Genomic DNA, 17443 nt, shown 5'->3' on the forward strand with positions numbered 1-17443 from the left:
GAGATACAGCGACTTTGAGTGGCTGAGAGGAGAACTGGAACGCGAGAGCAAGGTGGGTGGACAGAACCTCTGGAAAGGGACAGGAGAACAAGGTGGGTGGACGGAACCTCTAGAAAGGGACAGGAGAACAAGGTGGGTGGATGGAACCTCTGGAAAGGGACAGGAGAACAAGGTGGGTGGATGGAACCTCAAGGTGAGTGGACGGAACCTCTGGAGAGTGACAGGAAGCGTTCCATCCGTTCTGATCGAGGCGCTCTGAGGGTCGGTTATAGACACTGGGGAAAAGTGTGAAAAGTAAGAGTTGATAAATATGTAAATGTGGAATTATTTGCACTAAAAACTTCCGCACCTCTCCTGTCATGATTATCTTGACATCTTCATCATATATTTTTTTTCTTTCTCTCTCCATCTTTTTCAGGTGGTGGTTCCACCCCTGCCTGGAAAAGCCTTGTTTCGCCAGCTGCCGTTCCGTGGAGATGACGGGATTTTTGACGACTCCTTCATCGAGGAGCGGAGACATGGCCTGGAGCAGTTTCTCAACAAGTGAGTCCCGCCATATCCCACAGTCCCCTATGTCAGAGGTGGGCAAACTACGGCCCGCCACACACTTTCATCCGACCGGCAGAGCATTTAATTAGCTTATCAATAGGCTGCTTGCTATTTTTCCCCCCTGCAATAAACGACATTGTGGCTAACTTTAATGCAAAGTGCTCTTCACTTTTCTTAGAAAACGTTTACAATGTCAGTGTGAAAACAGCATGTTACATAGAGATGATACTCTTTGTAATGTCCATTGCAGCAGATCTAACTTGAACGTTATGCTGCTCCATTTAACTGGGAATGCGTTTGAGTGTGGACGAGAGGGAGAGGGAGAGCGGCAGGTTCCGGATGGTTCCAGCCATCGTTGATAATTGCTATCTCCATTTATATATGAAACTTTTAAAAGGAAATCAAGGAAGCAACAGTAGTTCCCACTACTGACCATTTACACACCCTGAGAGGGCACAGCCATAGGCTATATTTGAGTGGAGCTGACAAAAGATTGTTATGAAAATGTGTAGACGCAATGCTCTTATAGTGACAGCGGACTATTTATCTATTAAAATATTTTTACAGCATAAAAATAGCAGCATTTCTTAAGAAATGAATGCAACCCCAAATCAGAAAAAGTTGGGACGTTGTGTAAAATGCAAATAAAAACAGAATATGATAATATACGGGCGGTGGGTGGTGGTAGTGTAGTGGTTAAGGAGCTGGGCTAGCGTGCAGTAGCCTGAAAGTTGTCGGTTCAATTCCCGGCTTCCACTGTTGTGCCCTTGAGCAAGGCACTTAACCCCAAGTTGCTCCGGGGACAATGTAATCCCTTGTAATATAGTTGACATATGTAAGTCGCTTTGGCTAAAAATGCGTCAGCCAAATGTAATGTAATGTAATGTAATGTAATATACAAGTTTTGTAAACCAATATTTAGCAGCAAAAAGGACATAGAAAACATATCAAAATGAAAATATATGATCATTTTAAATGTCATGTCAGCAACATGTTTCAAAAAAAGTTGTGACAGAGAATGTTTACCCTTGTGCTGCTTTACCTCTTCATTTAACAAAATTATGTAAATGTTTAGGTAACTGACAAGACCAATTAAATGTTGTCCCATTCCTGCCCGATATAGGATTTCAGTTGCTCAACAGTATGAAGTATTCTTAATCATGTTTTTCATTCCATGATGCAACTAATTCGACAGGTCTGGACTGCAGACAGGCCATTTTAGCACCTGGACTCTTCCTCTATGGAGAAATACTGTTTAACTCATTGAATGCCAAACTGTTTTTGGAAGCTTTGTCCTAGAGTGCCAGCAATCTAGACCAATGTTGATGATTTTTGTACAGCCACAGCATATTCTGTGTTATAGCTATGAACACATACAATGGCTCGTTTAAAAGGTGAGACTTTAAGCTCTCAGTGGGTGCAAACCGTGTATTTCTACACGCCTCTGTTCCTGAGAAATCCCAAGCTAAACAGTGGCTAGTTTTCATCAAAATCGCTGTTTTTTTCTAGAAATGGAGATATAACGTCTTTCATGAAATATGTGTTGCCTGTAAACTTTCAGGGAAGTGATCAGCGAGACCTGGCGAGACTGCCACCTAGTGATAGAAAATGGCCTGGTTTTGAGATGACGTGCATGCGTCACTGATTCGACCCAAAGCGGCAACCAAGTTATGATAAAATGTCCAGATAAAATGTCCAGATTGTGCGATCGTCATATATTTAATTTCCATTCATTACAGAGTTCCCAAAATCACATATAAGGTGTGTTAGAGTGTCTAGTTTCATAATTTAAAAAAAAGCTAAAAACTTAATATTACGTTTTTGGCACTCAACGCATGGGAAGGAAAAACGTAATATTACGTTTTTGGCACTCAATGAGTTAAATATGTGCAGAATTCATTTTGGTATTGTTTTCCTGAAATATTCATAGTCTTTCCTGGAAAAAAGCATTGGCTTGATGACAGTATATGCTCAAAACCTGTATACATCATTCCAAATTGATTGTGCCTTGCCAGATGTGCAAGATGCCCATGCTGTAGGCACTAATGCACCTCCACACAGTCATAGATGTTGGGTTTCAAATTGAGGACCAAAACAAGTTGGAAAGGTTGGATGGTTGGATAGGCCCCGATCTCTTTAGCCCAGACAAGTCCATGATTTCCAAAAAGAACTGCAAATTTTGATTGATCTTACCACAGGACCTCTTTCCACATTACCTCAGTCCATTTTAAACAAGTGCAGGCCCAGATAAGATGGTGGTATTTCTGTACCATGTCTAAATGCAATTTTGGCTGTTGCATGGTGAAGTTTACTCTAGCATTTCTGAATTTAGTATCGAACTGTGCTCATAGACAATGGTTATCAGAGGTTTTCTTGAGCCCATACAATGATTTTTTTACAGAAACAGGTCTGATTTTAATGCAGTGCCATCTGAGGTCCAAAAAGCCATGGCCATCCAATATTGTTTCTCTAGTTGATATCTCTAGTTCGCAAAGATTTCTCTGGAGTCTCTGAATATTTTAATGATATTATGTGCTGTAGATGATGAACTCTCCAAATACTTCACACATGTTAAGAAGCATTACAATAGCATTGTCTCATCATTTGTCCACACAGGTTTACATAGAGTGATGAATACCCTTACATCTTTACTTCTAAAAGACTCTCTGGGATGCTCCTTTTTATACCCAATCATGTTGCCAGTTACCCTAATTATTTGTGAAACATTCCTCCTTTTGTTTTGTTTTTTATCATTGCACAACTTTTCCAGCATTTTGTTACCCCCGTACCAACTTTTTTTGAAACGTGTTGCTGGTATCAAATTCAAAATAGTCAGCCAGCCAACCAATTTTCAAAATCCAATTGTGGCCCATGAGCCAAAAAGTTTCCCCACCTCTGCTGTATGTTATTGGCTGTGGAGTACATCATTGTGTTAACTATTTGGAACAAAATCTGAATAAAGAGGCAAGGTCCGTTCCTCCATTACTCAAAGGACATTGTGGTTATATAGAGGCAAACAGCTTCCAGAAATGATTTATTTTTTCTCTGGTGGAATAAAAATGAACCTCACAAGATGTGATTGACATGGATTTAAAAGAGAAAGGATAAGAGATATGGATAAGGATAAGTTCTTCAGGTGGCTGCCAATTTGTTTCAATTGATTTGCACAAGGGTGGAGAACTTCATGAATATGAAGCTATTTCATTTCCTCCTCCTTCTCCATACTGTTTGCTGTATGTCTCGCTTTCTTTCCCCTTGAACTTTTTCCTTTTTTTTTTTTCTAAAATGGAGACGTGGCACTGAGCTCAGGAACGCTCTCCTTGAACACTTGCCAGGTATCAACATGTAGATTACTCTCCAACACAAGTGGTGATTCCTCAGGTTGAACTGTGTGCCCAGTCAACAAGAAACACAGTGGTGTCATGTGTGTGTGTGTGTTTGATAACCCTCTGTCTGTAATTACCTCTATAAGTTCTCTCTTTCTCTCTACCTCGCTCTTTCTTTCTCTCAGTATTGGAGCGACAGCTGCCTTCACTTCTGCGTTTGTTTTATTTTTCGACATGTAATTTATGATAATTGCGACAAAATTACGGGCGCGTGTCTGTCATTCTCTCACAGTGTCTCTGTCTCCATCGCTTCTTGTTCCGACTGCTGGGCGCGTCCCCTTGCTTATTTTTTGATCCGGAGTGCATTTCCGACACATCGGCGGAACAATAAAAGTTACCGTACGATAGTAATTATTTAGCGTTGATTGCAGACTTTGCTATTATCTCCGTTTCATGTGCAAATGCGCGATGGCTACCTGTTTGAGTTCTGAATAGGAGGCGTCGGGGTGCGCAAGCTGTTTGCGGCGAAGAAGGAATTTGTCAGTAATTAAGATTTTTGGGCAGCAGGGAAAAAAGGATTCTAAATTAAATTTCATTGTTCTGTGTTAATAGCTTTGAGGTCTCTGGATTGGGGTGTGTGTGTGTGTGTGCGCGTATTTTGTGTGTTAATGAGTGAAAAGAAGTTTATTTTAAGTTTGGTTCATAAGTGATTGTCTAAAGAATGATGAATAAACTGTAATAGTTTTCCTGTTTACTTTCTGTCTGTCTGTCTGTCTGTCTGTGTGTGTGTGTGTGTGTGTGTGTGTGTGTGTGTGTGTGTGTGTGTGTGTGTGTGTGTGTGTGTGTGTGTGTGTGTAAGCAGGGTGAAATACAGAATTGGAGGTGATTTGGTGATTTAAATTTTTTTTTTTTACATTGTCACAGAGACACAAAAATAGCTCAGCCCTCAATTCACAATAGCTGTTCATATCAGCGGCAGTTTCACAGCAGGGCAGTGTGAAGGAAGATTTCTGTAAAAACACATGTAATCTAATGACTTTTGATGCTTATCGAGAGGAAAACACGTTAATACATTAGCTCAAGTGGGAAAGAATGAATGACATCACTCCCTCTGAATGCACCCCCCCCCCCCCCCCCCGGTCTCCATCTTCCTCTGTCTATCTCTCTACCCAGCAAGGCTTAAGTAGATGGACCTCCTTTGTTGAGTCAAGGTTCTGCTCAAGGTTCTATTTCTGTCCAAACTGATTTTTTTTTGCCCCTGTTGCCTCAGTGCTAGCTTTGGAGTTCAGTCTCTTCGCTCTGTAATGTCTCCGAGTTGAATTGAATTGATTTTGTCTTAGTGCATTGTCAATCTGAACATTGTCCTTTAATGACCAAATTCTTGTTCTTGTCTTCTCTTCTAGAGTGGCGGGTCATCCTTTAGCCCAGAACGAGCGCTGCCTGCACATGTTCCTACAGGATGAGTCCGTAGACAAGACCTACACACCCTCCAAGATCAGAAATGCTTGAACTTGCCTCACAAGTCCAGACCCAACCTATAAGACTAGCCATAACGCCTTCCTTTATAACAGCAGATCAGGTAAACGTGCCCATTTCCCAAACTACCCACAAGAAACTCTGACAATCCAGAAAATATACTGAGAAAATCCTAGAATGTCAGACAAGGCTGAACACACCCCACAGTAAAAAGAGATCAGTCAACCCGCAAAGACTTCCCAGACCTATGGTGCATCAGGTACTCTTGAACATGCCCAAAGTTCTGGACAGAAAAGATTTTTACTTGAACTCAGCCCAGATTTATAAAGAACTAAAACGCGCCCTGAAAATGTATCCAGTCCGACAGAGATTTTAAATGAAACACACCAAATTAAAGCCCAGTCCACTTAATGGATAACTGTGAGCATGTACATGCTCTTGGAGCTTTGCGGGGCTAATATTACCGTAAGATTGAGGAGAATATGCTTGAAGTTCAACGTTTCTCATTGGTAGAAGAGATGTTGGTGCTTCTACAAGCTCAAGGGGAACCCTATGCGGAGCCCATCCATGTTTTTACTGTGTCTACCAAAACTAGAGATCAAAAACCATCCTTCACGCTTGAACAAGCCCTTCCCCAGTTATAACCAACGCCACTCACTGTTCTATGATGACGGTCACCTACTCAGCGAGACATCTGAACCGAAAATGAGAAACACAGCTACTCTCATTGCTCATAAACATTACTGTTTATTTCGGATACTCTCATTGCTTATCGAGTTTGATCCTCTTTGGTCATCTCCTGTGTAATTCAAGTGTTGTCTTGTCCGAATCTTTAATTAGTTTGAACTGAAACACACACATCTGTGTTCATATAGTGGTTCATTTAATTTAATTCTTCTCTCTTTTTTTCTTTTTTTGTCTGTAAACACCACTAATATTTGTATGTTGTCTGTCTTGTATTACTGTGAGAATTATGCTCTTTGAGAATTATGAACTTCCTGGGAAAAAAGAGACCATGTGAACCAAAAACAGACAGAGACAGAGAAAACTACAGGAAGAGAGAAAGACAGAGAAAACTACAGGAAGAGACAGAGAGACAGAGAAAAAAAACAGACTATTGTATGCAATCACCATGACTGAATGAAACAAAGACACAAACGCACATGCACTGTCTCCCTGTCCTGCCAGCCAAACCCTCCCAGTCAACAGCACACTTTGTAGTATTTCACTCACAAAATTTAAACTTTGACACACTTTGTGTACAGTGAAGATTTGTATACAGCTCATACAAACACACACACACACACACACACACACACACACACACACACACACACACATACCTGATGGGAGGATTCACATTTGTATGGTGCATGTGTGGAGATTTGTATACAGCTCTTGCCATTTTGTTTATTTTGAAGAATTTTACAATAAAACAGGTCAAACACATGACACATGTATATCTGTGGCAGTGTAGTCTGTTCTCTGATTTGTTGGTTAATTTATTACACGTTGGTTCATTTATTACACACACACACACACACACACTGCTCTTACCTAATTGCCCTACATGATTTACTGTACTATTGTTAGTTGGGTAGATCTGTAAGAATGTATGCGAATGAAAATATTAGGTGTTTGATAAGCAAGGCAAAGGAAAACTCAACTCGGCAGTAGATTGAAAGTTCGTTTTTTGAAGGTGCAACAAATAACTTTGAGTGCCTTTTTTCAATACCTAACGACCATGCACCCTGTGGATCTCGGCAAGAAAACAAAACGGTTCCTTATTTATGACAATAGTTGATTGTATTCTATTGAGAGTGCATTATTAAACTGTTCCTCCCCAAGACTGTGGTTCCTCCAGCAAAGCAGACAAAATGCACACACACACACACACTTTTACTAGTGTCAGACTAGAACTTCAAAACAAACTCCGTTCCTCTTTCCCTCAGCTAGTTACACGTGTTTTTGTTTGTCAGACATTTCGTAAGCCCAATCCCAACATTTAGATTTTCCAACTATTATAATTAATACTAAAGTATAAGTAATACTATTAATTTGACTGATCCTAGTGGAATGAGAAACCTTAACATCTCTCTATTTCTCTCTCTTGCTTTCTCTCTCTCTCTTTCTTTCTTTCTCTTTTTCTCTCATACACTCACAGACACACACACAGTGAGTGAGCTAGAATGTAATACTCACATACAATCAAAAGTGCATAAAATTGCCTTAAGTGACAGTAGTCTATGGATTTCCCTCTGATTTTACTGTTAATCTCTAACAGACTTCTCAGACATAAGGAAAGGTCGAAGAAGGAGTAGTCATCGCACCACTGGTAACCTTGGACTTCCCGCTGTTTGTGCGCACATTACTAACAAATATACTGAATTGGACTTCACTTTGCCAATTTGCTGAATGATGGCCTCCATTATAACATTTCCCATCAAAAATGAACAAAAATGCAATTTTGGCAAAGCCCTTGATTCATCAAAGAACACTTGAAACCCTCGGTCCCAATGAAGCACTGGAACTTCTCCAAGGTCCAGGGGCATTATACTAGCAATTGTTCAATATGCACTCTACAGCAAATTCAAATCTCACAACATGTCTGTTTCAAGGGGCAATGTTACTTATTTTCCTTGTTAGACCAACTCCTGCCACTTTATTGCAAAAAGAGGTAAAATGGGCAAAAATAAAAGACATACCTCCAGGTTTCCTCTCCCTTGAACTTAAGAAAGCAGGCCTTGATGTTTCAATATGATTTATTCTATTTCAGAAGAACTTTCACAATTTTTTTTTACAACAGCGAAAATGTATATACAAACTACCAAGAAAAAAAACAAGTGCTGAAAATGTTCATTTTGTAATGTTAGTGACTACATGAGAAGAGTCATTTCAGTGCAACGTCAGCGTGACGGTGGAGAACACCAGCATACGATACGTTGCGTAATTGAGCGTCTCTTATTCCACACAACATAGTCCAAGTCTGTCTGTGATGTCAGAGGACGCCTGAGAGAGCGGTGAGAGAAAACAATCACATGTCCTCACAGCAGAAACGATTTAAGTAGTTCACCGAAAAAGCTCCAACTGAAGCTTAAGGTGCGAGTGAAGTAGGCGCTGAGGTTGTCCATCCGAGCGAGTCACCGGGGACGCGCGTCTTTAAGCACCACGCACTTGACGGCCCTGCAGCTGTGGACTTTGGTTTCAGCACCGTGTCAGGGGACAGCGACCTGCACCCCTGTAAACCGATGCTCTCCATTCTCTTTCTCGGCGTCCTTATTTTCTTGTCTGTCTTTTTTTTTTGGTTGTTCCATTCTCGCTTATACAAAATTGTAATGTTAAATATTAAACGGAAATGGGTTGTAAAGCTCCTGTTTCTTACAAACACAACGAACTGTCGTTAAATACACTAAATTGATTGTACATTAAAGGAAACTCACAGGTCACTTCTCCAAACAGCTTTGTTCTCCAGTAATATTTGTATTTTGATAAGAGGAAAAAAACTGGAAACAGACAAAAATAAGCATTTTTCATATACTTAAATAATCTAACGGCAATATAATTAGCACATTACAGTGAACACAAAAATGCAACAGTTAACCCTACTTAACGAAAAAGATCTTTTAATTCCCTGTAATGGTAACTCAACACATTTTAGCCTGTATCATGTCTCTCCCAAGGCAACTCTCGTTGTATCAAATCAAGGCAAACTGTAGGACAGTTGGACTGTTCGTGCGTTGCGTAATTAAGAGTTGGACGTCGTCGGCCATGAGCTCAGATGTCGCTGGATTTGTACATGTCTGATAGCAGTCGTGTGATAGGGACGTTCCCGATGGTCTTTTTAAAGAACACCTCCTCGATGGTGCACGGGCTGACTGAGCGCAGCGCGGGCAGGAGCAACAGGAGTTTTCCAAACCGGCAGGGCTGCGTGGGGTATCTGAGGGGTCAGAAGTAACAAGCTCTTTAACTCCACAGTACCAGCTTAGGCGTCGACTCTACTTGGTACTGCAAATCCATTTGCCTTCGCAAAACGTAGCCTAAGGGTCATGCACATAAGACCCTATTATCCTTATGCTACCTGTTAAAATGCAGTTGGCATCTAACCAGGAATCTAAAGACGGAACATTGTTTCAATATATAGTGCCTGTACGACCTAGTACCACAAAACAAATGATGTTCTAGCCTACAGTGATTCAGCAGTGTACCGTGGAATGTGCTTATAAGCTTATCTCATCATATACAAAGGTGATGAAGCAAAATATTATTCCAGGATAATATTAAGTAATAAAACTGTATTGTATTACATGTGTGGTTGTACACGCTATATATACAACACAGCTAAACCTAATAGCACGTTATAAGCAGAGAAAGTCCAGCTGATGCGCAAGACTTACCTGGTATGGATGTAACTATTAAGCGTCAGCTGGGCCTCGTCCTGAAGGGCCGCTATGGCACTAGCGTTGCGGAAAGTCCTAATCTCCGTGCTACCTTGAGTTGGGACTAAACATGAAAGAAAAAAAAAACACTCTTAACAATTACAGAGGCTACACGGTAAAACTTCGACCAAATTCATATAAAAAGGGGCTCAGGATAAAGCTGTACCAGAACAGAGAGAGAGAGAGTGTGTGTGTGTGTGTGTTTCTCCATGGCAACAATAAACCTAAACTAACCAAGATTTGAACTTACCGGCTTTAAATGTGACAATGCACTTGAGACAGGCAAATTCGGTCGCGTCTAGCCGCAACTGTCTGAAGCGTGTGACCACCTCCTGAAGAGCCTGGATCTCGGCGATGATCTTATTGAGCCGCTGTGACTCGGTGTTTTCCGTGGTCATACCTGCACGCATAACAGAAACACTCTGCGTCACGTCAACAATGCTTAGGAGCAGCCGGTTATATTTCCCTCAGTACAAATTAAAAGTAAAAGTGACTTTTGGTTAGTAGATAATAATCACAATTGTTATTTGAAATACAGCCAAATCATATAAAGTTTAGGTAAAATTATTGAAACTAAAAGTTTAACAATGAAAGTGTGTGCAACAGGTTGTTGGAGTGCATGTTGACAATCAGGCTATTGTCATAGACATGTGGTTGTCAACTGCGATCCCGATCACACAGTCTGTGTGTGTTGCAGCAAGCAGAGCGAGGCGTGCATGTAGTCTTTCGGTAATAGGCATCAGTTAATTAGGTGTAATCCAGATAACCAATCAACGACGTGCATTTAGGCGATCAGGTTTTGTCAACTCACCAGACACTGCCAACAGGGTGCTGGAATCCACCGGGATCGCCCATTGCGCAATGCCCAGAACAAATAATTCTCTCCACGCGTCCTCTAAGAGGATCAACTGTAAAACAGATTAGAATCAGCCCATCAGCAATAGCAAGATTGTTTTCTGTTTAAATAATTTGTGGGTTAATTTATTACTGTCCCGTGACACATTTTATGTTTTATGACATTTTCTGTCAAGCTGAGGCTACTGTGCGCTCCAAGAGAGTAGGCCTAAGTTTCAAGATCAAGGATGCCACTAGAATCCACAGGTCGCCGTGTTCTCACCTGGTCCGGTAATGGCAACGTTGAAAAGGCCGGAACACTCTTGGCCCACTTGATGCTCATAAATAAGAGACGCGCTGCCGACTCGCACACTGACTCAGTTGCGACCTCATACAGGTACATTGGCGTGCCGCTGACTTCGTGAGGATACTGCAATTATATATTATGTTTCTAATAAATAACAGTTGTTTGAAATAAATGTAGGCATATGCGTATGTCTAAAAGTGATTAAAAGTTAGGCTATTGCTGATTCAGTTCATTTTTATTGTTAGACTAAATAAATATGTAGCCTATCCATTATCTATCATCATACCTTGTAGCTATCTATTGCAATTATAAACTCGTTATGGGACTGTTAGCCTACCTTGGGTGTTGGCTGCGCTAGCCCCACGATGGTTTGTCTTTCTGGCGTGTTGGACACTGCGCTCATCTCCAGGTTGTGTGGCTCAATCTGCGTGACCGTGGTGAAGAACGGCGGGCCCGGTATGGAGGAGGGCGGGAAGTGAGTTGAGGATCCGTTGACCTCTTTGTGGCCCCTGAAGTAGAGCGCAACCTGCTTCCGGATGGTTGATGTCCTGGGACCTCTTTCATGTTGCACGGCTGAACATTGTCAAGGAAACGCAATACAATTAGGCAGTGTACATTGAAACCATTATTCTCGTAAATCAAGCAATGGGTTATATTTCTAAGTTACAAATTGAAATGTACCATCTTTATTCATGTTTACTTCAAGACACTTTTTCAAACGGCAAGCTCTGCACTGGTTTCTGTGCGTTTTATCCACTGGGCACCCCCCCTGCAGAGAAGAGAGAGAGAAGAGGGCAGAAGATAAATAAACTAGTCTTAAACGGTCTCTTTCACAGTGTCCCTCTCTGTGTTGCTTGCATGCTCGCTTTCCCCCTCTCTCTCTAACACACACACACACCCACACACACACACTCGCATCGTGTGTGTGAGAGAGAGATGTCCTCCATCATTATCCCGGAGGGACGCCACTCCTCCGGTGAAGGATCAGGTTATAATCATGGTCATTGACTGGATCCCCTGCCATTTAGCCAATCGTCTCATACCCACCCACCTCTATCCAAATCCACGCGCTCGAGCCGGTGAGTTAGATTGGATTACATCCAGCGAACGGGGCGAAGAGCCCCCAAGCTTCCCACAGGGAGGCTCGCTCCTCTACATTTTTAGGGATTAAGTCTCGATTACAAATTTCAGGGGAACTTAACCCCAATTCGACCTTAAACCGAGCGGGTGTGTTATGAGAGCAAGTTAAAAGAGCCTGAATAAACGTTTGCGTATAAGGATAAGATGTTTAAGAAGGACATCTTTTCTCTCTCACCTGTGTGCCGGACTTGCAAACGTATGTCCTGTTCCTTCGAATACTCCTCTTGAAAAATCCCGAACATCCATCGCAGGCGTAAACGCCATAGTGCTTCCCCGAGCTTCTGTCGCCACACACTTTGCAGGGGATGTCCAAGATCCGACCTTTTCAAATACAAAGCAGAAATTTGTCATTGCATGTTCTCATTGCAAAAATTGCATTTAATAATTTAATCATGCATTGATCCACTGGACACAGTTAACAAGCACCAAGTCTCTGTTTAAAAGTGTACAAGCTATTGTGGTCATTACACCCTGACATGAATTTAAATGCCAAAAAAACTCTAAACACTGATTTGGTTAATTATGTCATCCTCTGGTTCTGGCTGAGTCCATTAAAAAGTTTAGAAAATCCGTTTAGAACACCCTCGCTTTGCCCCTCCCCTTTTGCTGTAATGAACCGAACCCACACACACATTCTCTCTCTCTCACACACACACACACACACATAGATCTGCAACAAAAGACAATTTTTCCCCTAATAAGACTACCCATGGGAATGCGTGCATTGACAGCGCACTAGGGTGGGAAGCGTCATATTCGAAGGTCCCTCTAAGACAATGTTCGGTGGACGCACACAATGGCGACATTAGGGAAAGTGTTAACTTAATGATTTCACCCATTGAATCTCGTCTGACTGGCCCTAGTCTCGACAAGCTGCCAACTCCGCTTCATAATGGACCTCGACAGCTGCTTTCTTCGCGCGGTCTATAGGCTCGCGGATTAGGGAGTGACACGGCAGTGCGAATAAAGCGCACCAGCGCGTCTCACAGAAGCAGATGAAGAGTATGCAAATTAGTCCAGAGTAAATGAAAATTGTGATTTTTCTCCTCCTACTTTCCCTTCGCCTGCTGTATGAAAAGTTTCCCCCCTTTTTTCCTGTATTTAAATCCGTTGATAGACGTATATTTGCATGTATATAAGGAAAGTCGTTTAGAGGAACGGCTATGTAATTACGCTGACACTCTGACACCTGCCTATTCAGTCGCCATTGACCCGTCAAAAAAGGTAGCATGGGAATTCGGATATGCTCCGGTAACTGCAGCATGACAAAAGGGAAAAAGGAGAAAAATAACGATTTTCGACTGGCGGTGCTGACTTAAAGCCCGTTGGCTGTTAGGTGGAAGGCTATATTATTCGAAGCGTTCTTAACTTAGAAAGTTAACAGCGCAGGACATTAGATTATAATTATCTGGACTTTCTTAACGCCTCTTAAAACTAACGTTAGATTGTATGCCACCACTTTAGACCTAGAGCTTGAAAATGTTTGCTAATTCACTACAATATTAGGCTATTGCAACAATTAGGTGAATATTTGTATAGTGTTTGTGCAAACTTCCAAACATGGCTGCAGTTATTTAAGACGAGATATTTTTTTGTAATTACAGAATGCTAAGCCTATTTCACAGTGAAATTAAATACGATTACCTCTATTATTACTTTAGCCTATAACAAATATTGATCCATTTGGATCTGGGAGATCACAATGAAATCTACAAATTCCTTTAAATGATGTTCCAGTAAACATTGTTGGCGTAGGCAAAGCAAATTAGTCAAGTCGGTAATCGAAATTATGACAATATCTCTTTAACAATTCGATGTTAATAAATGATTTGACACACGCCAGTTTTAAAAGATGATCTTGTTTGGGGCCCCTTCCCCTTAAATGTTCATGATATTCATGTAATATGAATTATTTAAATTATATGAGTGTTTAAAACTTAACAAACAAATGTAAATAAAAAAATCAGTTGATGATGACCCACATTTTACCTTTTTGATTAATAAGGCAGGCTATAGGTTCATGAACAAATTTAAGAAGTAATGTCGACTACCACATCCAAACTATAATGTCATTATTGGACTATAATGTCATTATTGCCAAAAATATATGGATATATATATATATATATATATATATATATATATATATATATATATATATATATATATATATATATATATATATATAATTGATTGATATTGCAGGCAACTCTAAGGGATTAAAAATGGTGGCACCAAATCTAATGCAGGTTTGGTTGAACGCAGCCAAACGTGGAGCACCTAGGTGGAGGATCTAGTGTCACTCGTTGTGCCCCTTAATTGCTTAAAAATATATGGAATATATCATTACTGTTATTACCGTCAGCTGCGCTTATAGGTTGGAGGTTGGAGACAGCGGCCTGGCAGGCTGAGCTCGGGCGGCCACCCAGACTGCTGTGCACCTACCTGCCCTCTATGGGCCGAGTCAGTGGGAAATCAACATGAATCTGTGATATATTAGTACTATTTTATTAAATGAATTGACGGATCACATTTAGAGAGTTGCGGTGGGTCTTTAGGACTGCACGACTGCTGTTATAGGCCTATGCTTTAGTCTGCAGAAACAGAGTTTATGTAGTTTAGAAAAGTTTGTTGTCTATCAGCATTAAAAGTCCATTCCAGGAATAGCCTATATTAAATAACAGTATTTATAAATCTGTATTTTACTGTAGGCGTGTGCCTTATAGAAATGCATTTGCACACTATTCATTATATCTAGTTGTTTAGCCTTTTTGGTCGCAAAGTTCCACTCTATCGAGTGGCATGTGGGTCATAGGTTACTGAGCAAACATTCACAATTAAAGCGTTAAAATACTGTTTAATAATATTTTGTAATAATATCCACGTCTTTGCACCATTTGCAGATTGAAATACATGCACATCACGTAATATATTTTTGCACCAATCCGAAGTCATGTTTGTCAACAGTAACATCCGAAACCCTATGCCATTTGACACATTTCCCAACTGAAAATAAAATAATTTCGATTTGACGCATACCAATGTTCAAAAATCACTGCCGTTCTGCGGCTTCTGTCACTGACTGCCTGACTCTAGTCTGTGTCCTACTTCGTACCCAAATGCATTTGTTGATAACACATGAATACACAGATGCAGCCACAGGTGGACTGGCAGTGCCTTATGATTAACAAGGGTCATCCGATTCATGTTCAGACGTATCCGACGCATTCCAGCTGGCCCATTACGCTAATATTTCCGTCATGTATAGGCTACGAGTTCATTCTTCTCAGCGTTAAAATAGTTTGATTATTATTGGTTATCCATAATTCAAGGACACTGACCTCCCCAATCTACGTGTGGAATTAGTGTGTGTATGTGCGCATGAGAGTGTTTGCTTTAGTTCTGCTTGTGTGTATTTTTCTCCACATGTGTATGTGTTTGTGGCTTCAGTGGCTGTCTAGAATTTACACATATACTTGACATAACAGTGTGCATAGCCTGGCTCAAGTTTTTCTCTCTCCCTCTCTGTCAAGCGATGCGTGGGAAAATGGATCGGAAATTATGATCATAATTAGTACCCTCAACTTGAACATGCAAATCTGACCGGTATCGGAACGAAAATGATGTAAATTCAAGAAGAAAACGCTCTGCTGGTGAGTTTAAAGTTTGGAGTGAAAACTTTGGATGTGGAAAAAAAGACACTTACTTGATTTGACATTCAGAATGTCCAGGCAGCCACTTGTTGAAGCGGCGGGTTTGCTCATGCTTGTGCTGTCGCCGAAGAGTAGAGAACAGCCGATGCCAATGTGTAAAGCGAAAAATGAAAATAGTCTGTTTCACTGTAGACCTACCAAACTTCTGTTCTAGTCCTTTTATTCCCTGGAGAAGTTGAAATCCTTCTTTGAAATTCAGAGTCAAGTAGCTCTATAGACTGTCACCTAGTCCAAGTGTGCGTTATCTGTGTTCTTTCTCGCCTGGCTTGGCCCTGATGGATTAAATGCGTGCCATAAAAATCCAGTCCGGAGTGTGTTGCTGTCGCCTTGGCGAATTTCTGACGGGAGACAAAGTGGATGCAGTGGGCGGAGAGCGGTACCCTACCCGGTAGTGGAAATCACGACGCCCGGGGCAAGCGCTGTGGTATACACAGGTGCAACAGCGCGAGGACTGAAGTTGGCGAAACTACCGGAGCTGCGCAATCACTGGAGCTCGAGCGCACGGCGACACAGGTCTTTAGCCGGAGGATACAGTCCCAACAAGGAAATCAAACAGGTGGCGAGTCAGTCATTTCTCCAGCTCGACGCGTTGGTGACTTTGTGATGTGTGCCGTCAGATTTGGATTTTTTTGTACAGCGTGTATAGGAAGCGCACGGAAGGAGGAGGAAGGAGGGGAGGGAGAGAGGGAGGAGAACCCGACTTCTTTTGCCCACTTAGCTTTTCCCTGCCTTCTACTCCAATGCCTGCTCAGGAATGACGTCACCCCGCTCAGAGGTCCAGAGGCAAGTGAATTCTCCAAAGGCTCGCGGGTAATTGAAAAGAAGCAGAAAGGGGAAAAAAAGAGAATCTCCGTCAAATGAATACACACATCAGACATAAGATATAAAATCTGTCTAATTTCACTGAACCACAAGCTACATTTGACTCCTTCTGGGAAAAGCCTACTGTTTTGTGTGTTTGGGTTTCATGGTTTCACGCTATGTAGGCCTACCTCGGAAAGGAAGAACAGAAGAATTAACTGTTGATTCGGACCGTTACTGATGTGATATAGGACCAAATGTGGTAGAATTAAATAGGAAGCGGGGTGAGATTTTCTCCACCAAGTCCTGACCGCGCGTCTGTTTGCACCTGTTGAGCGCTAACTGAATTTGTGAGACATCTTTTAAGGGGAGTTATACCCTTTCAGGTAGCATGTTAAAAAGCTAAAGCTTTCAGTTTTGCCCAAGTTGTTTTTGCCCACCTAGAGTTGTCGGATCAAAATTACATCCCAAGGAACACGAGGGATGGTGTCATAGCGCTCACGCGACTAGGTCAATCTAGGTCGGTCTGTGATTGTGCTTGAATGCTGGGAACAGCTGTGTTTGCTTGGAATACTGTTTACCTGAAGTGCGCATCGGTGCTCGTAATGTGATGCAAGTGTAAGAAAATTATAATGTCCTAATTTTAATCACTCTCAGTTTGACACGAGTGATTATGTATTAAACAAACGTCAAAGTTGATTGGACGAGAAAAGCTTTTTTTATGCATCAGTGCCAAGCAACCTCTGATTCCGCGGGTCACGTCGGTGTCCTGCTCGGTAGATGTCGCGGTCCTGCATTGCGCTAATTGCCCCTCAGCACACACACATTGTCTCGACACCTCCGGTCAACGTGTGCGCGCTG

The 17443-nt window shown here is 41.6% G+C and overlaps 2 protein-coding genes across 2 annotated transcripts in view; one reads left to right on the top strand and one right to left on the bottom strand.

Moving 5' to 3' along the window:
• The window catches only part of snx3 (sorting nexin 3), a 19160-nt gene extending 12778 nt beyond the window's left edge, over positions 1-6382 (top strand). Inside the window, exons 2-4 of the mRNA XM_042095822.1 lie at positions 1-52; positions 419-543; positions 5279-6382. The exon at positions 1-52 is cut by the window's left edge and continues 44 nt beyond it. Coding sequence (XP_041951756.1) covers positions 1-52; positions 419-543; positions 5279-5384 — 283 coding nt within the window. The 3' untranslated portion in view covers positions 5385-6382. The remainder of the gene's footprint in view (positions 53-418; positions 544-5278) is intronic.
• A 2137-nt stretch (positions 6383-8519) lies between these two features.
• Positions 8520-16511, bottom strand: nr2e1 (nuclear receptor subfamily 2, group E, member 1). Its single transcript, XM_042095817.1, has 9 exons — positions 15775-16511; positions 12244-12389; positions 11610-11697; positions 11266-11501; positions 10905-11051; positions 10599-10695; positions 10038-10187; positions 9746-9851; positions 8520-9288 (listed from the first exon to the last, which is right to left on the bottom strand). The coding sequence occupies exons 1-9, from the start codon at positions 15830-15832 to the stop codon at positions 9126-9128; spliced, it is 1191 nt and encodes a 396-aa protein (XP_041951751.1). The 5' UTR covers positions 15833-16511; the 3' UTR covers positions 8520-9125.
• Between the last annotated feature and the right edge of the window lie 932 nt (positions 16512-17443).

The sequence above is a fragment of the Alosa sapidissima genome, chromosome 6, assembly GCF_018492685.1.
Source record: "Alosa sapidissima isolate fAloSap1 chromosome 6, fAloSap1.pri, whole genome shotgun sequence".
Taxonomy (NCBI): Eukaryota; Metazoa; Chordata; class Actinopteri; order Clupeiformes; family Clupeidae; genus Alosa; species Alosa sapidissima.